The sequence below is a fragment of the Centroberyx affinis genome, unplaced genomic scaffold, assembly GCF_046629955.1.
Source record: "Centroberyx affinis isolate AG114_WGS23_722 - 3 ecotype Tasmania unplaced genomic scaffold, CSIRO-AGI_Caff_v1 ptg004848l_1, whole genome shotgun sequence".
NCBI classification, from domain to species: Eukaryota; Metazoa; Chordata; class Actinopteri; order Beryciformes; family Berycidae; genus Centroberyx; species Centroberyx affinis.
Window position 1 is genome coordinate 1 of NW_027282368.1, and position 26,740 is coordinate 26,740.

A 26,740-nucleotide genomic window follows, 5' to 3' on the forward strand; every position below is an offset into this window, starting at 1 on the left:
TTAAGTACAATGAACTGAATGAACATATGAAGAATGGATTACAGCATTAAGTGGGTGTGCAAAATACCAGCAGTAGCAGTAGAAGTAACTGAGAAAATGAAAACAAATGAAATGAAATCTATGTACAATATGAGAATATACAAAAAATATCAATATGTATGCAATATATAGCATGGGAGGAAAATGATTAATAACATTAATTATGAATTAAAAGTAAATATATTGAAATTGTTTTATAGGTAATTTTATTTTTGCTGCTGAGTCTAGAATTTTTGTATTTATATATTTATTTATTTATTTCCCGATTTCTTTGTGCATTTATTTATTGATTGATTGATTCATTTATTTCCTGATTTCTTTGTTGTTTTTATTTATACCTATGTACAGAAAGTGTCTAGGTGTGGACATGTATGTTGTTCGGAAAACTACACACCTTATCAAATATATTCTAATTACAGTAACAGATGTAGACACATATACATAATGTGTGGATTTGTGAAAAAATGAAACCAAATCGGCTGTAAACTTACATTTACAACATACATTTAGCAAGGCCTATCACGCTAATGTTACATCCTCAACAAAAGGTTAAGCACACTTACAACTAGTGCTGGACAATATGGTTGAAATCAATTTCACGATAGTCATAAAGATTTTTTTCCATATCGATATATATGACTATATGGCTCACATAAGCGAAATCACGTTAAATAGTAAAATTAATTTTCATCATATTGAACCGAATGGTAATGTTTGGTGTGATGTCAAACTAAACTGAAATTTTCACATAATATTCCTACCATACTTTTTGTCTCAGTAATCTAAATAAAATTAGCTTGTTCTCGACAGTTCAGACAGCAGAATTGTGCGTCTTGATATCCCAAAATCACCATATCATCACAATATAATCCCACTGAAAGACGATAAACGATAATATTGAATTATTGTCCAGCCCTAAATGAAGCTAAATCAAATGATCTAATTTTGTAGAATGACACAACTTATCAGTAAACCAGAATATAATTATGAATAGAACTTGAATTGAATCTACTATTAGATAGCCAAAGATTTCCACAAGCAATTTGAATTGTAGAGAAATGTGACATCAGAAAGAGCATTAGCCGGCCTATAAAGGTTACTACCACAGGCATTTCAGACCTGGCAGTTCAACAAGGACTTAATGGAAATTGCCTCCACCTCTGTCTATGCAGCTATGAGTTGTCCGGTGGTTACAAGCCTGCTCCTATGGACCTGAGCCACATCAAACTGGCCTCCACCCAGGAAGCCATGGTGGACAAACTGGCTGAAAACGCACACAACGTCTGGGCAAGAGACCGCATCCGCCAGGGCTGGACCTATGGCATCCAACAAGTAGGGGAGTGTGTGTGTGTGTGTGTGTGTGCTGAGATAGAGAGAGAGAGAGAGAGATGACTGGAACACAGGAACAAATGAGATAGATGGCAGCTTGTCCACTGGGGCCACATTTTTTTTGGTGGCTGGACTGATAAGGGGAAAATTGACATCTTCGGGAAATATTTCACACTCCTCTATATTTAATGCCGCACTGGGCCGATTCAAACTGAATGGGGGAAAAATATGATGCATGTAAACTGAACTAGCTTCCTTGGGGGGGTTGAGGAAAAGCAACATTTCACGGTTCTAATAGGGTTTAGCAGGGTTTTATGACCCTAGGACCCAGTTAAATACGATAAAATGAAACTTTATTGATCCCTATAGGGAACCTGGGTCATTGCAACAGCAAATAGTGATAGGATACAGCAAAGAAAAATAGAAATATAGCAAATGGCGGTTATATAAACATATGCAAACAACAATTTCAACTCCAGAACATGTTAAAAAAATAAAATAACAACAGAGACAATGAAAGAATTAATTCAGAATATCTAAAATATGAAGGAAAAAAAAAAGAAATATATTGAAATATGATGTGTGAAATGGGTAGAAACATCAAAATACCATTACTGGCTGCAGCTTGTTTATGGTTCATATCATTATCATTATCATTATGACTCACCAATAAAGACATATTTAATTAATAAGTAAACAACAATTTAATTATTCATTTTCATAACAATTTAAATATGTATGATATAATATTATAATATATAAACACACGTATGTGACCACATACGTGCGCGACCGCATACAGTTTAAATATTAGTAATATATTATTAAATCACCACTTAAATCGGTACTAGAACGGAACTGCTTGGTGGAAGAATACCATCTAATTATTAATGATGTAATTATTGATCAGATTGGGTGGTAATTTGATATTTCCTTTTCTTGTCAGTGAAGGCCAACATATACCATGCATGTTCCAAACTTCTCATCCTTCTCAATAGTTCTTCTTTCCCCCCATCCCTTCTTAGGATGTGAAGAATCGTCGTAACCCTCGCCTGGTCCCTTATGTCCTGCTGGACGAGAGAACCAAGAAGTCCAACAAAGACAGTCTGAGAGAGGCCGTCCGAACCCTGCTGGGGTACGGATACAACCTGGAGGCTCCCGACCAAGACCATGGTACGATACATTCCTTTCCTTCAATCACTTCAACCCCCCCTCCCCCCCCCCCCCAGGACTGCAGAGACAAATATGTACAAGCAAATAGTAAACATGTTGTCCCCCACCAGTGATGTAGTTCCACCCTTGGGTCAGTCAGTGATTGCTGAGTGTACTTGAAATATGAGTGAAATTGTATAAGCATTTTCATATGGGACAATGAAAGGACAGATTGACCATATATTTCTGTTGCCTACTCTCCTCAGAATTAGGCTTACAAGTTATATCTTGAAATGTAGTAACTGTAATTGTCCTGTTTTTACTCAATACAGTACAAAATAGAAGAACTACAATACGCAATAAATACAATCCGTACATTACACAATGTACACTACAATACAATTTATAATACAATATACAATATAACATACAATACCAGGAGCCTGAGTGTTATGAATAATATAAATGCTAAATGATAAGTGATTATTATGTTACCTATGATAACTTTAACTGTATTGCTTTACCACTGAGTCCCCATTCATTGTCCCCCACATTGTATGATAACTTTAACTGTATGACCTGCTTTACCACTGAGTCCCATTCATTGTCAATGTCGCCCCCTAGTGGCACAAAGTCAACATTACAGTGTGACTAACTAACAAACAAACTAACGGATAGAGACCGATCCATAGTCCCCCCTTTGGTGGGGGACAATAAATAGCCTGGAATTTTAAATATGCGATATAGCTGTACATTTAGTTTTGCGACAGAAATATAACGAGGGAGGAATGTTCTGTTGTCTTCGGGACTAGTAGGAGATTGGACAACACAGCCTGTAAACATCATAACTCATACTCTGATTATGAGAAAGATGCCTGGCTTACTATATTAAACTGGTTACTGTGGCATCTTACTGATTTCACTTTTGCTTTTTGCCATCTGCCCAAACTCAACTCAACAGCATTATGGGTACATTTTTATGTCAACAAAAAACACGATGGCGGCAGTACTTATTATTACTATTACTATTAAGATCATGTTTTCCCTACATTGGAAGTAAGTTACTATTACTCAGTCAAGTCAAAGAGGGAGGGGGGAATATTCTGTTAAATGTTTTATTCATGGCAACAGGGAGACTCAATCATAGGGTATAAAAGGTTTATGGAAACAGATTAACCTGATAAAACTTTAACCATAGCATGGACAAATACTGTTTATACTCATGATATTTTTCTTCCTCTCCTCCTCTTCCTCTTCCTCTCCGGCCTGGCTCTCTCCCAGCAGCTCGATCTGACCTCAGCAACATGTCCGCCGAGAGGTTCCGTATCTTCAGAGCGGAGAAAACCTACAGTGTCAATGCCGGGAAGTGGTATTTCGAGCTGGAGGTAAGAGGAGATATGATAATGGTGATGATGATGGTGATGACATTTTCATTGTTTTACAACTCTTAAAGTGGATAATAACTTCCTCCTTGATTGCTCTTCCTGCTCCTCCTCCTCCTCCTCCTCCAGGTATTAACAGCAGGAGAGATGAGGGTGGGCTGGGCCAGGCCAGGCTGTCTACCAGACCAGGAGCTGGGATCTGATGAACAGGCCTTCGTCTTCGATGGCTTCAAGGTGACTGTTTTTTTCTTTTTGCAATTCAATTCAATTCAAACTTTATTTCAGACTCAGTATCCAGATAAAGATAGAACTGTACCAATGTCTCCACAGCTGGGATTGCTAGCGTATAGTACTAAACCTTATGTTTGATAAAACCAAGATGATTTCATTTACAGAGTCATTAAGCCAGCAGATACATTTATTCATGAGATTTCTTAAAACAGCTTGGAAAGTATTGACTCCTGCAGCCACAAACATTTCACCTGCACTACACCATCTAGGTCTTTTAAGTAATATTCTCATGGCATCATTATAAGCTACTTGAAGTCTCTGTAAGCTTGCTTTTTTGTAGTTTGACCACAACTGTGCACAACAGAGACACCTTCACTCCATCTGTACACATACTAAACTTGCGTGAGAGAATGTTTGCTTGTGCATACATCCTGCGGCATTGCCTATATATATCATCATCATCTGTCATTTGTTCTGTAATAAAATGTCCAAGATATTTTACCTTATTACAGACCCCAAGATTATTATCAGACAATTTGAAGTCAGGAAATTTTAGACATTTGTCCTCTTTGGTTCTACAGATCAAGACAACACTCTTACTGGCATTGTATTTGATTTCATGTTCCACACCATACACAGTACATATAGTAAGGAGCTGCTGACCAGCGCTACATGGACTAAATACCACAAGATCATCTGCATACATAATATGGTTCACTAAGGTATTACCAATCATGCACCCAGTGTTACAGGCTTTCAATTGCTTGGACAGATCATCAATATGCAATATGCAGCAATATGGCAGATGCAGCCATAGCAGTAATCACATTTGTTCTATGATTCCCACTTGAAGTCAAAGTTTCCCGGCTCTTCCTGGTTTGTGCAGTACATTTCCCGACCGCAAGGCCCCATGGAACCCATTCAGACATATTTTATTTTCAAAATGCATGGTTGTCAATGGGGAAAATACTCAATTTTGTTTTGTTTTTTTTAATCAGAATTAGAAAGTCTTTGTTATCATGACCAGTATTGTGTTGCCAAAACATTCATGGATATCAGTAAGAATTAATGTAAAATGTACACTTCTATTTTAACAGAGCAAAATTAATTCAAAATGATCAAAAAAAACTTTCAAGATTTACAGTATTCTGTTTGACTGGTCAATATTCGTCTTTGTTAATCTGAGTCTGAATCAGGAATTTTTTCTTTTTTTTATGGATTTTTCAGTTGCCAGTTTGTTATCTCTGATACGATACTTTAAGTTTTTTTTGTTTTTTTTACTGAGACAAGCTATATCTGTTACCAGCGTCGTTCTGATAGTGGTAGAAGTTCAGAGGTGTGTGAAGGCTGTTACAACATTTCCTTTGCATTACATTTTAGGCATTAAAGGGATACACCAGGTTTTTGGGAGATTGTCCTGTCAACTTAGCAGTTAAGTGACGAGAACATGGACACCAAAACCATCCACGTGGCCTGGTGGATGGTTGCACTATGTTGAGCGATAGCGGGCTAATTTGTGTTTAAATCTTTTTTATTGAGGAAGCAGTCGTAAAATACATTCAGTATTACAGATTTGTCCTCGCTTTAGAGTTAGAGACAGAACAAACAAACGTAAAGAACGAAAAGAAGAGAAAAGAAAAAACAAAACAGAAACGACATGTATACAACTATCCCCTTAACCCACCCCCCTCCCACCTTCCCGGGACTTTACATCTTGTCACACCAAAGGGGGCCATCAATATTGTACAACTGATCAGTTTGAGTTATCAATGTATTGGAGAAGGGGATGCCAGATCCTGTTTAACTGTTTCAGTTTGTTTAATAGTGAGAACCGTATTCTCTCCAGGTGAGAAAGTTTTACTATTTTTTACTATTTCTTCCAGCCATATTTTAACAGGTGGGACCTCTGCCTCTGCATAAGATAGCAGTTGTTACTGACAGTTATTAAGCAGGGGAAACTGATCGGAGACTCCAAGCACCACCTGAAGAGGGTCAGGTTCCATTACTGTATGCAACATATCTGACAAAATTTGGAATACATTAGTCCAAAATGGAGTTAACTTAGGACAGAGAACATAATTGTGGAGAAGAGTGATAGTGGGCTAATTTGAGCAGATTTTTGGGGAGAAAATCTGGGGGCATTTTTGGTTCACCGCGATAGAAATGTCATCATTATGGGTAGAAAAATCATCACCGCTGGTAGAAATCATGAGTATGGGTAGAAACGCCTTCACCGTGGGTAGAAATGTCATCACGATGGATAGAAACATCATCCCCGGGGATAGAAACATCTTCGCGGCTAGTCCCGGTTGAAAGACAGTCTCCCTACTCGGTACACCACCCTGCTTAGTGTGTGTGACTACATCTAGACATTTGTGTGTGTGTATGTGTGTACGTGTGTGTTTGCCAGGCCCAGCGCTGGCACCAGGGCAATGAGCACTTTGGCCGGGCGTGGCAGGCGGGCGACGTGGTGGGGTGCATGGTGGATCTGAACGAACACACCATGATGTTCACGCTCAACGGGGAAGTGCTGCTGGACGACTCCGGCTCCGAGCTCGCCTTCAAGGACTTCGAAGTCTGCGAAGGTCAGTGGTTTGGCGTGGACCACACACACACACACACACACACACACACACACACACACACACACACACACACACACACGACACGTATACGGGCGGTATTTAAATGGACACGCATAAAGTAGGGCTGGGCAATATATCGATATTATATCGATATCGTGATATGAGACTAGATATCGTCTTAGATTTTGGATATCGTAATATGGTGATATGGCATAAGTGTCTTTTCCTGGTTTTAAAGGCTGCATTACAGTAAAGTGATGTCATTTTCTGAACTTACCAGACTGTTCTAGCTGTTCTATTATTTGCCTTTACCCACTTAGTCATTATAGCCACATTACTGATGATTATTTATCAAAAATCTCATTGTGTAAATATTTTGTGAAAGCACCAATAGTCATCCCTACAATATTGTCGCAATATCGATATCGAGGTATTTGGTCAAAAATATTGTGATATTTGATTTTGTGTGATTTCGTGTATCGCCATTCAGCCTAAAAATACCGAGATATGATTTTTGGTCCATATCGCCCAGCCCTAGCATAAAGACTTTATGGATATTCCAGTCTAGGGCTGGGCGATAATTCAATATTATCGTTTATCGTCTTTCAGTGGAATCATATGGTGATGATATGAAGATATTTTGATATCGTGACACACATTTCTGCTGTCTAAATTGATGATGACAAGCCAATTTTACTTAAAAACTCTCATAAAATGAGGTATAATAGGAATATTATTTGAATATTTCTGTTTTGTTTGACATCACACCTAACATTACCATTCGGTTCAATGAGATGAACATTACTTTAATTATTTAACGTGATTTTGCATACATGAACCATATCATGATATACAGTACTGTGCAAAAGTCTTAGGCACCCTAGATTTTTTATATAAATTTCTTACAAGTCTTAGATGTTTATTTGTTTTCTGCATTAGTGTGTCAGTAGACTGCTGTTTATTGTAAATTTTTGATATTCAGAAACCTTTCATTTCATTAGTTTTGAAAGCATCTTCTCTTTATGGATTTCTTTGACATATGCCTAAGACTTTTGCACAGTACTGTATATTGATATCGAGAAAAATCCTTATGATTATCATGATATTGATTTCAACCATATCGCCCAGCCCTATTCCAGTCTATGCTGTCGCTGTCTTGAAGTGACTGATCTGTTTGTAGAGAATCAATGTATTAGCTGTGTGTATATGTGTGTGGTAGTTAGCTTAATGAGGGCTAAGCTGTCTACCATGAGTCACACACACACACACACACACACACGCACACACACACGTTCATAAGAGCTGCAGTGCTGATGGGGCACAACAGGGATCACTGTTCCTCGAGGCCAGGCAAACACTCCTCCCACAATCCATCTGGGCTGTCTGGTTTCCCCTGGAAACGGAGCTTAAGAGGGAAAGGAAGGAGTGGTCACTGATGTAACGGGACTGTTAGGACGCCTCCAGGTCTTTCTTTCGCTCACAGACCAGAACCAGGATATCTAATATCTGGTGTCTATCCAATACCAATTCAAAACTGAAAACTGCAGCAGCCCATAGTATCCATTTTTGCATTTAAATAACATTTCTTTCTTCTTTCCTTTTTTTTGTTTTTGTACTGCTTTTATGACCACTTGGGAAAGAGAGTGTGTGTGTGTGGGGGGGTAGTACTCAGAGGTGGAAAGTAACTAAGTACATTTACTCAAGTACTGTACTTAAGTACAATTTTGAGGTACCTGTACTTTACTTGAGTATTTCCATTTTATGCTACTTTGTACTTATACTCTACTACATTTTAGAGGGAAATATTGTACTTTTTACTCCATTACATTTATTTCACAGCTATAGTTACTAGTTACTTTTCAGATCAATATTTTATATTTAAAACATTTAATCATCTTTATAAAATAACTATAAAATAGCATTGTTATAGATTAGACTACCCAAAAGTATAGCTAAATTGTTAAGATTAGCTTCACGTTGACAACTTGAAAATATTAATATTCCAATAATTTATGAAAAATATAACTCTCTAAATGGGGACAGTTTGCATAATGAGTACGTTTACTTTGATACTCTAAGTACATTTTGCTGCCAATACTTATGTGCTTTTACTTAAGTAAGATTTTGAATGCAGGACTTTTACTTGTAATGGAGTATCTTTACATTGTTGTATTGCTACTCTTATTTAAGTAAAAGATCTCAGTACTTCTTCCACCACTGGTAGTACTATTACTTGTACTACTCCAATGAAGAAAAAGAAGAAGAAGAAGACAGTCTCTCTCATCTCTATATCACCCTGCTGTCCACAACATGAACAGAGATAATCAAAATGACCCACAGATCAGCATCGAGGGACTACTTCTCTTCCTCTTAAAGTGCTTTACAGATTACCCAATAGTTTTCATCATCTCCCCCTCTCATTATATGAATCATTTCGTTTCTCCAGAGCCATTGATTAGAAATAGATGGCTCTGGTGTAACTAATCTACGGCAGGTTATTAGCTCTGTGTCTGCAGGTGAATACCTGGGTATTAGCACCATCTATTGGTTCTAAGATGATGAAACATAATAGGAATTTAACTATGTGCAGAAAATACAGGGGGTGGGTAAAATAACGGAAAAAAACACCTCACAGCATATGAATATGAAAGGCGTAAAAGGAGTAGAGACACCCTTTGGACTGCTGTCATCAAATTCTGAACAGACAGTGGTGGAAGAAGTACTCAGATCTTTTACTTAAGTAAAAGTAGAAATACCACAGTATAAAAATACTCTGTTACAAGTAAAAGTCCTGCATTCAAAATGTTACTTAAGTAAAAGCACAAAAGTATTAGCATCAAAATGTACTTAAAGCAACAAAAGTAAAAGTACTCATTATGCAGAATGGCCCATTTCAGAATAATACAGTATATATTATATTATTGAATTATAATTATTGATGCATTAATGTGTAAGCATCACTTTAATGTTGCAGCTGGAAAAGGTGGGGCTGATTTCCACTACTTTATATACTGCTGGGTAATTTACAGTAATCTATAATAATACATCACAATGTATTAGTTGATTATATTTTGTATTAATAATCTGAATCTGCAAAGTAACTAGTAACTTAAGTTATCAAATAAAGGTAGTGGAGTAAAAAGTACAATATTTCCTCTGAAATGTAGTGGAGTAGAAGTATAAAGTAGCATAAAATGGTAATACTCAAGTAAAGTACAAGTACCTCAAAATTGTACTTAAGTACAGTATTCGAGTAAATGTACTTAGTTACTTCCCACCACTGTGAACAAACAAAGACAAAATCCAATAAATTCATCTTAATCTAGACATCTCACCAATGTGTGTGTTTTTTTTGTGTCCCCAGGCTTCATCCCAGTGTGCAGTCTGGGTGTGTGTCAGGTGGGCAGGATGAACTTCGGCAAAGACGTCAGCACTCTGAAGTACTTCACCATCTGCGGCCTGCAGGAAGGCTACGAGCCCTTCGCCGTCAACATGAACCGAGACGTCACCATGTGGCTCAGCAAGAGGCTGCCTCAGTTCATACCTGTCCCGCCCAGCCACCAGCACATAGAGGTGAGCCCAACCGTGTGGGATATCCCACTACTATCATTGGAGAGCGGTTTGTGTGTTTGTGTGTCCCACCATGGAGGAGAGGAGAGGAGAGGAGAGGAGGAGAGGGGAGAGGAGAGGAGAGGAGACAAGGAGGGGAGAGGAGAGGAGAGTTTGTGAGGAGAGGAGAGGGGAGAGAAGAGGAGAGAAGGAGAGGGGAGAGGAGAGGAGACAAGGAGGGGAGAGGAGAGGAGAGTTTGTGAGGAGAGGAGAGGGGAGAGGAGAGGAGAGGAGGAGAGGGGAGAGGAGAGAGGAGAGGAGACAAGGAGAGGAGAGGAGAGTTTTTGAGGAGAGGAGAGGGGAGAGGAGAGGAGAGGAGAGGAGAGGGGAGAGGAGAGGAGAGTTTGTGAGGAGGGGAGAGGAGAGGAGAGTTTGTGAGGAGAGGAGAGGGGAGAGGAGGAGAGGAGACAAGGAGAGGAGAGGAGGAAAGGAGACAAGGAGAGGAGGAGAGGAGACAAGGAGTGGAGAGGAGACAAGGAGGGGAGAGGAGAGTTTGTGAGGAGAGGAGAGGAGAGGAGGAGAGGAGACAAGGAGAGGAGACAAGGAGAGGAGAGGAGGAAAGGAGACAAGGAGAGGAGAGAGGAGAGGAGAGGAGACAAGAAGAGGAGGAAAGGAGAGGAGACAAGGAGAGGAGAGGAGACAAGGAGAGGAGATGAGGAGGTTATAAATTCTAGTATACTGTAATAGGTCTACATCTCTAGCATAGGAACTCCCATTTGCCTCCTGAGCAGCCTGAATTCTTCAAGGCCGGGATTCAACAAGGTGCTGGAAACATTCCACCAGGATCTTGGTTCATGCTGACTCCATAGCGGGGATTTCCAACTTGTAGAAACTACAACCGCCTACAACCTTCCTGGTCCGACTGTGACCAGGAAGAGAGCGGTTGTAGTTTCTACGAATTGGACATCCCCGCTGATGACGTCATCGGCGGGTGAATTTTGTCTCCGAGACACAGAGCGAGTAGACAGACGTGGTGCCGTCTCATAGCATGTATTAGTGAGGACCAATATATGGAGCCTATAAGGTTAAAAAAATGGCGAAGTGTTCCTTTAACTAAAAGCCTACAGGCTGCTAACTGTCATACTACAATTTAGTTACAGGTCTTCATCTAGAGAAAGCTTTTATGAGAAGCAATAACACTGATATTTTGATGTTTGCTACCACCTAAAGCAAGGCAATTCTGCTGATTAATGCTCCTTCAAATTTCAAGCATAAAGCCCTTAAAATGTGCAAGAGAGCCTAAAAAAAATTGAGCTTGTGGTGTGAAAAAATGTCCCGGGGGTGTGGGGGGGGTCATGTCCCCAGACTCCCCTAACTTTCCCTTTACTTTTTCCACCAGCTGGAATATCTATCTATGCCCTTGTGGAACACACGGCTAGGAGGAGGGAAATGGCACAAGTGAAACTAATCCCTAATAAATAATGAATACTGATGATAGTAGTGTTACTGTTCCCTTTTCAGATTGACAGACCGAGATAGACTTTCTTAGGGGGCAGTGCTAACACAGATCATCTGAGGAGCTACTGTATAAGCTAAATTGGCTATATAACCTGTTTGAAGGACGTTTATACTGCTGTATTTTCACTATATGCAGGCTATTCAACGTCAAGGTTCTCCTCACCATCCACACCATTAAAATGTAAAACACACCAAGATCATCATAACAGAGCCCATTAGAACAATGATTAATCAACCACAGAAATGTATGTATTAGTGTAACTGCAGTATTTACACAAATATTACACAAAATGTACACAACTGTACATTTTCTATAAAGGTTTCAGGCTTGGATGTTTTTTTTTCCATTCTTTTGTATATTTCTACTGATCCATTGCTGAATAAACAGTGGTTTAAAACAGTTTAAAACCGTTATATTCCGTTAATGACACAATTATTTTGAAAATCGCCTTACGGACACATATTAGAAGAAGTAAAATTACCTACTGAGACCATATTATCTCTTGTCGAAAAAATGTATTGACTTTATATTTTGAGTGAGAAGTTGAGCTGTGGTCTATGTGTTTTTTATGTAATTTTTTTGTTGAAACTCTGTGTTGCTGCTATTCTTGGCCAGGTCTCCCTAAAAGAGATCCTTGATCTCAGTGGGACAAACCTGGTTAAATAAAGGCTAAATAAAAAAAATATATATATATATATTGTAATTACAGGCAGAGCGTGGTTGAATGACCCTCAGTGTTTCTCATAAATAAGCTTTATCTATGTTTTTTTTTTTTTTATTTAATCTCAAGTTTGTCAAATTCACATCACATTATAGAGAGAATAGTTGCTAAACACAAAACTACAGCCTCACAAATGACCAGAATTGAACCAAAACTCTCCACAAAATTATTATATTGAAGGATGATTGCTGTTCAGAAGGCAAAGGAATGCAACGTTTTCTTTCCCTCTTCCAGGTGACGAGGATAGACGGGACGGTGGAGTCGTGTCCGTGCCTGAAGGTCACCCAGAGGTCATTTGGGTCACAGAACAGTAACACCGACATTGCCTTCTACCGACTGAGCATGCCCATAGAGTGTGCCGAATCCTTCTCCAAATTCCCAGCTAACGGCGGCCTCTTCTCACCCAAGAAGGTAAAACTAAAAATAGCGTTAACTTTTGTTGTTATTTCGTTGTTTTATTCCTTACACACATACACTCACACACACACATACACACATATACATACATCTACACATATATCTATATCTATATAAATTATATGATGTCATTTCACATATTGTTCTTCCTCATTTTCATTTTACTTTGCATACAGCGTTTCAGCATATTCTTATTGTATGTATTTTTCATACTTATTTTTCTTTGTCTCAATAAGTTCTGCTACCACAGCTGCTGCTGTTGTGCACATCTGCATAATGCTGTAATCCACACCTTTACATATTTTTATTCAACATTTCTACTAATGTCATAGTGCTGAAATTGTTGGTTGTGTATGTTTAACAGACCTTTTGCTCTATTCTTTCTTTTTTTTTTGACATTTTTTATTTTTATTTTGGAAAAGCATTCATTTCACATTCATCTTTTTATATAGTATCAGTAATACTACAAGTAGATTCACATAGCATTATGCACATTTAAAACAAAAAATGTTGCAGTACGTTTGATAACCATTTTACAGCCTAGCTCTTCCACAGGTTTTCTTTTATAACATTCGCTTTGATTATTTACAGTTGAACATGGGAAGCTTTCACCTTAGATACTACGATGGGTTGAAGGGGGAAAAAAAAAGAAAATGAATAAAGAGCGAGCTGTTAGATGTAATAAAATAATATCAATCACATTATATTCTCACTCATTTATTCTATCAAATCAGCTAAAGTCTGACCTTATAGGTTTAATGTACTCAGTCCACTTGGTCCAAATCTGGAAAAATGTTCCTTTTTGGACTTTGAGGGAAAATTACAACCTTTCCATAATATATATTTCATATATTATTTCTATCCACTCATCAATGGTGGGTGGTTCTGATTTTAGCCACTTCCTCGTGAGAGCCTTTTTGCTTGCTGCCAGAAGTATTTGTACCAGTGTTTTATCAGTGATATTCCACCCTTCAAATGAGATGTCACCCATGTATACAGTATCACATCTAAAAGGAATGTCGACTCCAAATAGCTCTGTTCTTATTCATATTATAGCCTATTTATATTTCAGGGATCAATAAAGTTTCATCTAGTCTAATTTTGATACTCCTGTCTTTCCTTTGTACTAGGATGCCCAGCAGTAACTGTAACATGCTTCATGTTATATACCTCTATTACTTCTCTATCTATATGGAAAAGATGCGGCCCACTATAGGCTCCTATATGCGGCTCCTATAGGCTTCATTAATTCTGGGGTTCGTTTCATTTCTGTTTCCGCAGGAGCTGGAGGACTTTGAGACCGTGTCAGACTTTGAGGTGCTGATGAAGTCGGCTCACGGTCACCTGGGCTCCAACGGGCCGGAGAGGGATGAATTCAACAACCACAAAGATTACAACCAGGAGAAGCCCTCTAGGCTCAAACAACGGTGAGCCCACCCATCCCCTCTGCCTCCTCACATCTACACATTTGTCTTATTTATACATTGGCATGTGAGTAAGGTTTGACAGTGAATTCATTGTCAATTTTTGCGTGTTAAATGAGTAGGGTTAGGTTTAAGTTTAGTTAGGGTTTTTTATCTCACCAGATGCCCGTATCACGAAGCGAGATTAGTGGGTTAGCGAGCTAACTTTGGGTTTAACCCTGGCTTTTCGGTCTCACGAAGGGCTTTGTGGCTCACTTTTAACCGGGGTAGATCACCATGGTTACTTATGCTGCACGGCTAACCTGCTCTGGAGCAGGTTCAGTTCAGGGTATCGGATCAAAATGTATGAAAGGCCTCCTGACCAATCAGCTCTCTGGAAACAGGGAGTCACCATTCCTACAGGATCCTGATGTGGACAAATACACAAATGAAAATCACAATAAAAAACTGAAAACTGTTCGGCTATCTTTGAATGAACAGACAGTTGAAGTGCTGTTCGCAGGGCGATGTGGTGCAGGTAGGCTACTTAATTGACCATATTATTAATGGATTAAAGTTACTGTTGCATATATTAATTGCACTGACTTTATTTAATTGGATTCCCGACAGTGTTTGGTTCAATGTCGGCTATTTCATATTCCATTACCGCACCCCCGAAGAACATGAGGCCGACTTTATGAATAGAAAATCTTTTTACAGCCTCAGTGTGTCCACAAACTATTTTATCAGTGAAAAATATTCCCACTGTGTCCTAATGACGGGGCAGTTCCTCCAGTCATCCTCTCTAGCCTTGGAAGCAGAAACAACTTTTACTTTTCGCGGTTATGTTTTGTAATGCTGACAGTTATTCATTATAAGAATTTGTTCTTCTTGAGAGAAGAACCCAATGTTAGTTGCTATCCATTTCTTTCCGATACCCATGTATTGAAAATGTCAGCAGGAAATATTAGGGCTTATATCATCCTATAATTAGGTCTATTGTCTATGGCTTTTATTGTTTGATTAGCCTATTTTATTATTTTCACCTATTTTTAGGCTATTACTTCTTTTTATAGTTTTGCGCTTGTATTCTATGTCCTTTTCCCCACTGAATCGTATTACTTTTGCTGTGCAACAATCTAATGTCCCCACAGGGATCAATAATTTCATCTTATCTTATCCGAATTGTCTGATCTAGATCTGTCCATGTTGCATGTGATTGGCTATTTGTTACAAACCCCGCCTCTTTCATGTGAACATGCTCATAGCTGGATAGGTAAATCCTGGGTTGACAGAGCCAGTTGATAACCAGCTACATGAGACCAGTTATCCAGGATCGCCAATGTTAGGTTTAGTGAAGCCAGCTAAGGCAAAGATAGCCTGACTTTGTTGAACTTGCTTTGTGATACAGGCCTCTGTACACACTAGTATTGTTTACCCTTCCTTCATTGTGTGTTTTATCACTGTGTTTTATAAAGCCTGACACAAATCAACTGATCCAACAGGTTCATGCTGAAGAGAACCAAGCCAGACAACAGCAGCTCCTCCTCCGCTCGTCTGTCAGAGGCAGTGATGGCTGACGACAGAGACGACTACGAATACCTCATGCAAACCTCTACTGTAAGACAACAAAAGACAAATCAAAGTCAAAATAACCTTATATGTATATGAATTCACCCCTTAATTCTTGCAAAATCCCCTTAAAATGAGTTAAGGGAGTTATTAATGGAGGAGACCCTGTCAAGACCACCTTAAACACCCCTTAATGTGTGACTGCTTACTTTCTAATTTAATGTAAAATTCGGGGAGACAGGAACTTTCTATTAATAACTCATTAATAACACTGTAAACCTGCACAAAAGGCATAAGAAATCCCTTAAATTCTATTGTCTCCACAAACCAACCCATGAATCAATCCCTTAAAAACCCATGATACTAACCTTACTTTTTTGAAGCTATGTTATTTTTAATAAATAATTGATGTTAATGATAATGAGAAATTAAGGACATTTCAGGGCTAAAATTAAGGGGTTTGATTTCGTAGCACCTAGCTCCACGATACACGATGTGTGGTTCTGAAATTATTAAATAAATGATTACAATAACTAAAGTATAATGAAGTGGGCCATACAATAATACGGAGGTGCGAATGAAATAACACAATGTGCATCAATATTAACAACTCTCAGTCTAACAGTAATAGCAGCGTTATTGCAGGGGTAGGATATGAAATACTCAACAGGATTAGACACACTCAACAAAAGGGAACTATGATTCCATTGTCATAGGACTAATATTACCTGGGGACACCAGTGATTTGAGATAATTGCAGAGATTATCAGAGATTTTAATAATGTGCGAATCTGCAAATGCGTGTCTGTAATTTGCAAAAAGTAAAAATTAAGTGAAGTAAAAACCCTAAATTCCCCTAATAATGCTAATCCCGTGCAAATCTAACTCTGTAATTTCGGCTGTGATGTGTGGTGTGTGATTTATTTTTCTTGTCCTTCTAGACACACAATTTCTATCTTCGCCCTATCATGAAAACTGGAGGCATGAATGCATTTTGAACATAAACTTTTATTTTGCTAAATCAGGAAGTGATGAATTGTAGAATCTTGACCTTTATACAATTGTACCTTGAGCACCGGTTCCTTCATAAAATTTCATTATCCCATGCAAATGCGTTTCACAAAACACAGTATACTTGGGGGAGTAATTCACTAATTACATGCGGTCCCCACAAAATACTAGTCCCATACAAAGAGGGCTTTTGTCTACGCAGTAATTGCTATGTAACTACAATAGCAGAGGCAAGTACATTTTGGAATTGGGCTACAAAATAGAAAGAGAAACTTGCACCCTCTCTGGACAGCATTAGTATTACTAGTGAAAGTCTGATGATTAACTTTTACCTCAGGACCTCAGGAATTTCATTCCATCCAGAACAAACATTTCAGTGATTTTCTTTGACTACCCCAATAAAAAATTCTGGCTGAAATTATATACTGTATTTTGAGTCAACTTTGACATCCTGGGGTCATTTTAATCCCGTCTGGATCGACATTTGGTGTTTCACACAATTGCTGATTTGTGTACTTGACATCTCTATTACGAAGGCCATATAGCTAACGGTGGGGTAGGGTACCATCACTCTTTACAACATGTGGAGCCACTTGAAGAGATATTTCCCTGTTTTTCTGTACTGTGGGTGACGTTCTGTGGCAGGTCCCAGGATTACCTTACCTTGCGAGGCAGCTGGATTCGCGAGATCACGATCACGCGAGAATCCATTTTGCCAGGCTTCAAGTTATGCGTTTGTGGCCGAACCACAGTGGTGTGGACCAATCAGCGTCCTATGAGGGCAGCTAGGGGCGTGGTTTAGGTGTGACGACAGCGAGAAGTGACTGTTCGTTCACAACAATGGTGGCTCCTAAAGAGGCTTGTTTGCTACCTTCTTTGAATCAAATATTTTTTTGGTATTCGTAAGAGTTCCCTTTATGCGCAAATTTTCCTTACAAAGACGGCAAGAATCATCTACCGACATGCTAACTACATAAACATCGCACAAAAAGTTTGGAACTTTGTGTTTGGTAGATTATTTCTCTGTTGTAACAATGCTTCTTGGCAATACATTTTATACCGTTGGAAAGCCTGTTTATTTCCCTTTTAAATGGTGCCTCATTTGTAAGGAACATGCATTTGTGGGATGAGCAGCACAGCTGAGTATGTGGGTTGCGCTCATGTAAAATTTGCCAAATCTTCTCTGCCAATGCCAAACAGCTTATTCTGCTGTTGCTATTGACTCTTGTTTGGTGTTGTTTGGTGGATCGGATGATTGAAGTCTATCAGTAACAAGGAAGAAACAAAACATATTGCCAATTTTACAATTTATTCATTTAACAAACAGTCAGGAGCCTCAGTAGCGTGTGGAAGAACCATACACAGCCACAACAGCCTGGCACCTCCTCCTCATGCTGGTCACCAGCCTGGTCACACACTGCTGTGGGATGGCATTCCACTCCTCAACCAGGATTTGTCGCAAGTCAGCCAACGTGGTTGTGTCGGTCACTCTAGCACGAACAGCACGCCCAAGTTGATCCCATAAGTGTTCAATTGGGTTGAGGTCAGGACTGTTGGCAGGCCATTCCATTCTCTCTACTCCCAAATTCTGGAGGTAGTCTCTGATAAACCCCGCTCTGTGGGGGCGAGCGTTGTCATCTTGGAGGATGGAGTTCGGTCCCAGACTGTGGAGATATGGGATCGCCACCGGTTGCAGAATCTCATCTCGATATCTTTCTGCATTGAGATTGCCTCCGATGATGACAAGCCTCGTTTTTCCAGTGATGGAGATGCCGCCCCACACCATCACACTGCCTCCACCAAAAGGTGTTACTCTATCGGTGCAGCGATCAGCATAGCGTTCTCCCCGTCTTCTCCACACTTTGACCCCACGATCCAACTTCCGTAGGCAGAATCTGGACTCATCGCTGAACATAACGTTCCTCCACATGTTCAGGTTCCAGTGCAGGTGCCAATCAGGTACCTGATTGTCAGCACCTGGGGGTACCGGAAGCTCAAAACAAGAGTCAATAGCAACAGCAGAATAAGCTGTTTGGCATTGGCAGAGAAGATTTGGCAAATTTTTCATGAGCGCAACCCACATACTCAGCTGTGCTGCTCATCCCACAAATGCATGTTCCTTACAAATGAGGCACCATTTAAAAGGGAAATAAACAGGCTTTCCAACGGTATAAAATGTATTGCCAAGAAGCATTGTTACAACAGAGAAATAATCTACCAAACACAAAGTTCCAAACTTTTTGTGCGATGTTTAGTTTGTTGTTGTCTTTCCTCTTCGGCGCTGTCCTACCACGTCATATGGTTCGTTGATCTGATCAGTTGAAGTTAGCCCGTGATAGACGGTGATAGACAGATGGTTCATCCAATCACCTGCCAAGTATTTTTTGAAAGTGCCTGCCCTTTTCCAAACAGTTTCCAAGGACGACTTCCCAGATGGTTCTGTGTAACAAACCATCTGGTGCGTCAGGTTAAGGATTACCATGGTTCCCCAGTAAAATATTTTACCATCTGAATGACTAAATTTACTGATGTACATGGGTAAAATCAATTGGTAATACCAGCGCCATCCAGAAAGGACTCAAGGGGAAAATCACCACACCATTACAGGGCTGCATCCTTAGACCCGCTTCACTGTCCGAGAAGGAGAATCACCTGCCTGTACGACTTTACAGGGTGTGCCCCTTTCCTCCATGACCCGGGTACAAAAGAAGCTGCTTAACTCTACCAAAGATCCACAAGAGTATCCTCTTCCAGGACACATTTTTAATAATAATAATAATAATACATTTTATTTGCAGCGCCTTTCAAAACACTCAAGGTCACTTTACAAATTGATAAAAACACAATAAAATAGATAAAACAACAAACAAAGAACACAACATTAAAATAAAATAAAGATTATAAACCGTATGCAGTTTTAAACAGATGAGTTTTGAGTCTAGATTTAAACTGGGGCAAAGAATCAATGCAGCGGATGTCAGGTGGGAGTGAGTTCCAGAGTTGGGGAGCAGAGCGGCTGAAAGCTCTGCTCCCCATGGTGGTGAGACGGGCGGAAGGTACAGAAAGGTGGAGGGAGGAGGAGGACCTGAGGGAGCGAGAGGGGGTGGCAATGTGGATCAAATCAGACAGACAGGGGGGGGGGGGGTTGTGGATGGCTTTGAAAGTATGGAGGAGGATTTTAAAGGTGGTTCGGAATTTTTACGCCAATGGCTATGCCCAGACCGTGACCTCTTAGACACCAAATCATTTTAAAGAGTGAATGTATAGGTGTGGGCGGAATACATCAACAAGGAATATAACATGATAACTGTATCTATCTCTCCAGTACTACTACTCAGTGCGGATCTTCCCTGGCCAGGAGCCCAGCAGTGTTTGGGTGGGCTGGGTGACCTCTGACTTCCACCAGTACGACCCGACCTTTGAGCTGCACAAAGTCCGAACCGTCACCGTTACCCTGGGAGACGAGAAGGGCAAAGTTCATGAGAGGTCAGTCAACTCCCAGCCAACCCATAACACTGGGAATATTGCTACTACTTAGTGTTATTGAATTGTAAGAAGGATTTTTGAGAATTTGTATATTTAAGCACGCAAAGAATTGTATCGCCATCTAGTGGTGTCGTTAGCAGTCAGTAAAGATAGCCAAAAATTCTCTGTCCAGAATTAATTTTCTTTTTAACCCTGCAGTTTTTTTTTAACCCTGCATTTTCTAGTCTAGTTTTTATGTTGTATTTTTACGACAATGTTTTTAACACCTGGTTGTTGTTTTAGTTGTAGTTTAGTGTAATAACTGGTGGTCTCGACTGCTTGCTACCACCCACCACAATGTATCTTGGTGGATTGTGAGAATAAGCTTGTAGTTAAAACTTTATTGAAATGAAAGTGCTGTCTCATAACTTGATGTATGTCGAATTGAGTGGCTCCTTACGATTTTTTAAGTAATGTTCTACCAAGTATGTACCTTTGCTGATGAACAAAGCATTTTAAAGTGCCAGATGTTTTTAATCAAGTTTGGCTTGACGTCTCATATATCGTATTTCCTCTAATAGTGGCCAGTAGTCAATTAAAAGCCGGGTCTCCGATAATGGTCGGGGCCGTGGTCGACACGAACAAATAAAGGCAGGCCCCAAATACAGGCCGGGGAAAAAAACGAAAGAAAAAACAACTCTGGATACCTCCTGGTGCCTGTTATATAATGTAACTGTAGTTTGTAGTAACGTACAAGCGCCACAAGATGGCAGTATGCCACAAGATGGCTCGGCCGGTGAAAGTCTCTGGAGCATGCCATCGTCGATTATCGTAATTATCGGTAATGCATTGCAGTAACAAAAAAACAGCTACCTAACGTACCCCAACAGAAGCAGATCAGAAAACAAGGAGGCTTTGTACTGAAATATGAGCAAATATTCTTATCAAACAGAGGGAATTAGAAATAAAGGCCTGTCTCTAATATAAGCCTGCTTCCAATAAAGGCCTGGTACCCTCTGCAGTTGAGGTAAATAAAGGCCCGGGCCAATATTAGAGGAAATACGGTAACTGCCCCATGGTTTGGCTGTGTTTCCTCCAGTATAAAGCGTAGTAACTGCTCCATGGTTTGGCTGTGTTTCCTCCAGTATAAAGTGTAGTAACTGCTCCATGGTTTGGCTGTGTTTCCTCCAGTATAAAGCGTAGTAACTGCTACATGGTTTGGCTGTGTTTCCTCCAGTATAAAGCGTAGTAATGCTCCATGGTTTGGCTGTGTTTCCTCCAGTATAAAGCGTAGTAACTGCTACATGGTGTGGGCTGGGGAGAGCAGCAGTCCCGGTCAGGGGAGGAACAACAATGGCTTGGAGATCGGCTGTTTGGTCGACACGGCAAATGGATGGCTAACCTTCACCGCCAACGGCAAGGAGCTCAGCACATACTATCAGGTACTAACCTTATAGGTACTTCCATTGTTTGGTTGTTCCTTCCATCCTTTCCTCATTCCTACCCTCTATATTTGCCCCTTTCCTTCCTTCATCCCTTCCTTCCTTCCATCCTCCCTTTCTTCCTTCCAGCCCTTTACATTCCCTTCCTTTATCCTGCCCCTCTTTCTTCCTAACCTCTACATTTGACTCACTCCCTTTTCCGTCCTGTGTGGAATCTGAGGAATTGAAAAACAGGTAATGGGGATGTCCCTTTTGTCAGCAAAAATAATGAATTCCCATTGATTTGGGGGGAAATACCATAGAAAAATTCCACCAGACTTCTTGTCACCTTTGAAAAATTCAGGGACTTGATTCTTAAGAAAAACAGATCCATAGTCTCTCTTATAATTGTTACATAGAAATTTTAGTTTAGAGTATACTGCTGGGTAGATGTGACAAAAGGGGGGGGGGCTGCATTGTGGCCATGTGGGGTTCTCCTATAGTACAGGTTGATGTTCTAAAAGTTTGGATACTTAATCAAAGAAAATAACTACTTAAAAGAGCTTCTTGGTGTTTAAGATGTAAGTTTAGTTGGTATACTGCGATTTTAATTTGACATTAACACAAGCAGAGGTGATAATTGTCTTGCTGTCGTGAATGAAATCAGGTGACCTCCATTTGCTTTCATTCATCCAAATATCTCCATTTGAAACATTTTTAAAACTGTATTTGTAGGGTCGTTTTCACCTCAACTGTGGTCTGTATTCTGTTTTATTATTGTTTTAATTGTGCGCATTTAGCCTTTAGTATTTTATTCCTTTTTCTTGTTCATGTCTTTATTTATTGCTCTCATTTTTATATTTCTTGTAAAGCACTTTGTATGTCTGTTTTGATAGAGTTTATAATAATAATAATAATAATTATTTTTATTATTATAAGACCCTTGCCCTTAGAGGGCCTCAACAGAACCCATATCTAACTGTTTCTCGTATTCACAGGCCCACATCAAACTTGCTAAGCTAAATCGCTACCCGATGCTAATTGCACTGAAATACCATAAACTACCGTATCCATTTCTCATCCTCAAGCTATGTTAGCGGAAACGTCTCTCCACACAAGAAAGCTGATTTAGCAACAAAGCACCATAGACTGTATTAAAACATAAACAAGAAAATAATGTTGCAAACAAGCATGGAACACACCTTTACACACGTTAGCAAACCGCAACATGTTCTCAAGCCCAGCTGACTGTACTTGGAATAAACTGTAAATATCATCACAAAGTGGCCAGTTTTGTCTTATATTAAAAAGCAAGTAAGTACGTGTGGTTAAAATTATGCTGCTATTTTAATCGTACATTATCTCAAGCTATGGTGATCATTCTCTGGTTGTGGTAAATAAATCCAGAGAAACCAGTGGCTTTGGAAAGTGGGATATTATGGCGAATATGGTACCATTATAGGAGTCACAGAGAAAAAAAAAGCAATCTAAACTGCCTATAGATTGACCTTTACCCCTCTCCCCCCCTCAGGTGGAGCCCAGTACTAAGTTGTTCCCAGCTGTCTTTGCTCAGGCCACCAGCCCCAATGTCTTCCAGTTTGAACTGGGGCGTATAAAGGTGAGGAGGATACACACACACACACACACACACACACACACACACACACACACTATCTGAACCACTATCTAGGCTGTAAATAAAGCATGCAAACACCGGGTAAACAGGTAATCTCCAACAATTGAATCCAAAAAGCGATTAAAACACGTCCTTTCAAAATAATAACACTCACACTGCAGTTACACAATTTAAATAGCTGTGATTGAAAAATGATCACAACATTTCAGTTATAATAGTCCATTTGATACTGTTTTAGCGTTGCTCAAACATTCCTTGTTTACTTTACTGGTGGAAGAATGGGTCTTCATTGCTTCTGCTTGAAAATAGTTCTTTACGTGTTTTACCCACATCCAATCATTTGTATGTATGGATTTAAAATCAACCATAAACAAACTACAACAGATAAGTTTTGGTGTGAAATTTTCATACCTTGGACTGCCAACATCTGTGGCTTTACTTCTGTTTACTGCTTGTGTTGACACATGCAATGTAAGTTGTCATTGATGTTGTCTTATATCAATACAATTTAGAGTTAGCTTCAATGAGAATTAAAGAACGGGGCACCAGATAACAGACAGTATCAACAGGTCTGATCTGAAGGACTGAATTTCGAGCTTGCTTGAATTTGAACCCACACAATGAACACAGGAGATGACTTTCTGCAGGGAGCCATAATAAAGTGTATGATGTAGAGGACAAAAGAAGAAAAAACACACCAACGCGTTGCGGCCCCACCCGGATTTCTTCAGGGTGCAAAGAACAATGAAACACAGAGGAGGCTACAAACACAGGTGTATATAATTAGATAGAGACTGACTACTTTTCCAATCAGGCCTCCAATTTCTTTGTGTACGTTCGGTTCTGGAAGCGCTTCTGACGCAGATTCTCCAGCCGCCAGACTCACAGGGATTTTAATTTTAGCTATAGCCACCATAATGTCTATGTCCTTCAGTGTATGAAACGGATTTGGGCTGTTTCATGCATCTATTTTAGGCTATGGAGTGCTAAGTCATTTCGAAATGACATAACTGGTGGAAGCCCTGAACAGCAATGCAAGTTCATCTCGTTTGATTGACTTAGTAACTTGTCCAAATGACTTAGTAGACTTGGTTGTCCGAATGAGATAAACTTAGAAACTGACCCCAAAACAACATTTTTCACCTTGCCTTTCAGGGCTTCCATAAACTGACATAACTTTGGTAAATTATGGTTGGGTTGAAATTTTGCTGAATGAAACCTAACAAACCAATGCGTAAATGCAACAAGGCAGCAACTCATCCCCTGATTCAGACCTAAGTATTGAATATGCCCTCAGTATCCCCCTAGACTTGTCCAGCCCCACTGCCATGTTATTCATATTGTCCTATGTGTCTCTATTCCCTGGCAGAATGTGATGCCTCTGTCAGCTGGTCTGTTTAAGAGTGAGAGGAAGAATCCGGTTCCCCAGTGTCCTCCGCGGCTTCATGTCCAGTTCCTCACTCCTGTGCTGTGGAGTCGCGTTCCCAATCACTTCCTCAAGGTACTCTCTATTTATAGTGGGACTGCACAATATTCACAGACAAATGTGGGGACAGAAATCTTTTGAACAGTACAAAATCAATAAATATGCAGAGGATTTACTGCAGTATGAATTAAGTGAAATTTTTTGTCGTACATTCAATTTACTGCATCAGAATACCTTGTTTAGAGATGTATCTGAAACACCGTTCCCTCCCTTGGAATATGAAAATTGATTTTTTAAATTTGAATATTTTTCAATTAACCGCAAAGTGAGTTCCTGAGATTAGTTACTGGGCTTCCAGTCTTATAAAACTGTATTTTTCATGGAAGGTCTCATTTGTCCCATTTGAGTTTTGTATGCTATCTGTGTATGGAGTGCTAACTTTGTTTTTATTCCAGGTGTCAGTATCCAGAGTTAATGACAGACATGGCTGGCTGGTCCAGTGTAATGAACCGCTGCAGTTCATGTCTCTACATATACCTGAGGAGAACAGGTACCCACAGCAATAGATAGACACACACACACACATACACACACACAGACCTTTTATTTATTTATTTTTTTACTTAAAATAACAATACAACATAAAAACACACAGAAATGACAGAAAAAAAACATAAACATGTAGAGACATCAGAAAAGAGAAGAAACACTGTAAACATAACAAATGTAAAACAATGTTATAGTATATTATATTAATCAGAGAGAGAGTATATTAACTAGAGAGAGTGGAGATCACAGCCCAGTTATGAAGAAAAAAGGTAGAGAAAGTCGTAACCGATATAAACAAATGCAGGTATAGTCATATAAGCTTATACATAAATAAAACGTATAAAGTTACATAAAAGAACAGAACATAATAAAGTATTATACACTCCATTTACGGTTTTTATAAATAAAGCCAATACACAAGGCAAAAAAAAAACCCAAAAATGTGAAAAACAGGAATAGAAGAATACAAAAACAGGACATATCAAAGCTCAAAATCCCATGCCTTTATAACTGATAGTTTTTCCCATTTACCAGTAAAAGCAAGCCCCTTACCTTTCCCTCTCATAATTAGCCTTTCCAGCAAATAGTGATGTTTGAGGAACCTTTTTTATTCTCCATTCATCCTCTCCCTCTCATTCCTCATTCTGTCCCCTATCTCTCGGTCACCCAGGTCGGTGGATATCCTGGAGCTGTCGGAGCAGAGGGATTTATTAAAGTTCCACTACCACACCCTAAGGCTGTACTCTGCGGTCTGCGCTCTGGGGAACAACCGGGTGGCCCACGCCCTCTGCTCCCACGTGGACGAGGCACAGATCCTCCAGGCTATAGAGAATAAATACATGCCAGGTAATAGACACAGCCTGTCCCTGAAGAATAAGCGCATGCCAGGTAATAGACAGAGCATGACCGTTAGGAATTCCTTTATGCCAGGTAATAGATTATATAGCCTATTTAAAGAATAAATTCATGGCAGGTCATAGACAGAGCCTGTCCATAAAGAATAAGGTCATGCTAGGTAATACACTTTTCTATAATGTAGAACATAGACTGCAGTGCTATAGGCAGTTTTCCATTTAATAAAAATTAGAGTGCCCTAACTGTTAAAGAAGCAGGCTTGTGAATAGGAGGTCACCTGTTTGAGTCCCCAAAGTGGCTGGGATTACTTCCCATTCATTTGAATGAGGCCACGAAAATAGCCTGAAAACTTCCATTTAACACATTCATGAACGTATTCAACAGCAGCAGCAGCAACAGTGATTTTCAATTGACTGTTCCGACGGTTTAGAAAATAATTTTGCCGAATAGCATTTTCATTGATAGAGAGAACATAGCA

The 26,740-nt window shown here is 39.6% G+C and overlaps 1 protein-coding gene across 1 annotated transcript in view; it reads left to right on the forward strand.

Annotated features, from left to right (window-relative positions):
- Positions 1–1,218: 1,218 nt before the first annotated feature.
- The window catches only part of LOC139666168 (ryanodine receptor 2-like), a 167,658-nt gene continuing 142,136 nt past the window's right edge, over positions 1,219–26,740 (forward strand). The window contains exons 1-15 of the mRNA XM_071545293.1: positions 1,219–1,371; positions 2,394–2,541; positions 3,802–3,905; positions 4,032–4,136; positions 6,544–6,718; positions 10,083–10,291; positions 12,742–12,918; positions 14,206–14,351; positions 15,833–15,947; positions 20,236–20,396; positions 21,658–21,817; positions 23,328–23,414; positions 24,802–24,933; positions 25,314–25,408; positions 26,078–26,253. Coding sequence (XP_071401394.1) covers positions 1,246–1,371; positions 2,394–2,541; positions 3,802–3,905; positions 4,032–4,136; positions 6,544–6,718; positions 10,083–10,291; positions 12,742–12,918; positions 14,206–14,351; positions 15,833–15,947; positions 20,236–20,396; positions 21,658–21,817; positions 23,328–23,414; positions 24,802–24,933; positions 25,314–25,408; positions 26,078–26,253 — 2,116 coding nt within the window. The 5' untranslated portion in view covers positions 1,219–1,245. The remainder of the gene's footprint in view (positions 1,372–2,393; positions 2,542–3,801; positions 3,906–4,031; positions 4,137–6,543; positions 6,719–10,082; positions 10,292–12,741; positions 12,919–14,205; positions 14,352–15,832; positions 15,948–20,235; positions 20,397–21,657; positions 21,818–23,327; positions 23,415–24,801; positions 24,934–25,313; positions 25,409–26,077; positions 26,254–26,740) is intronic.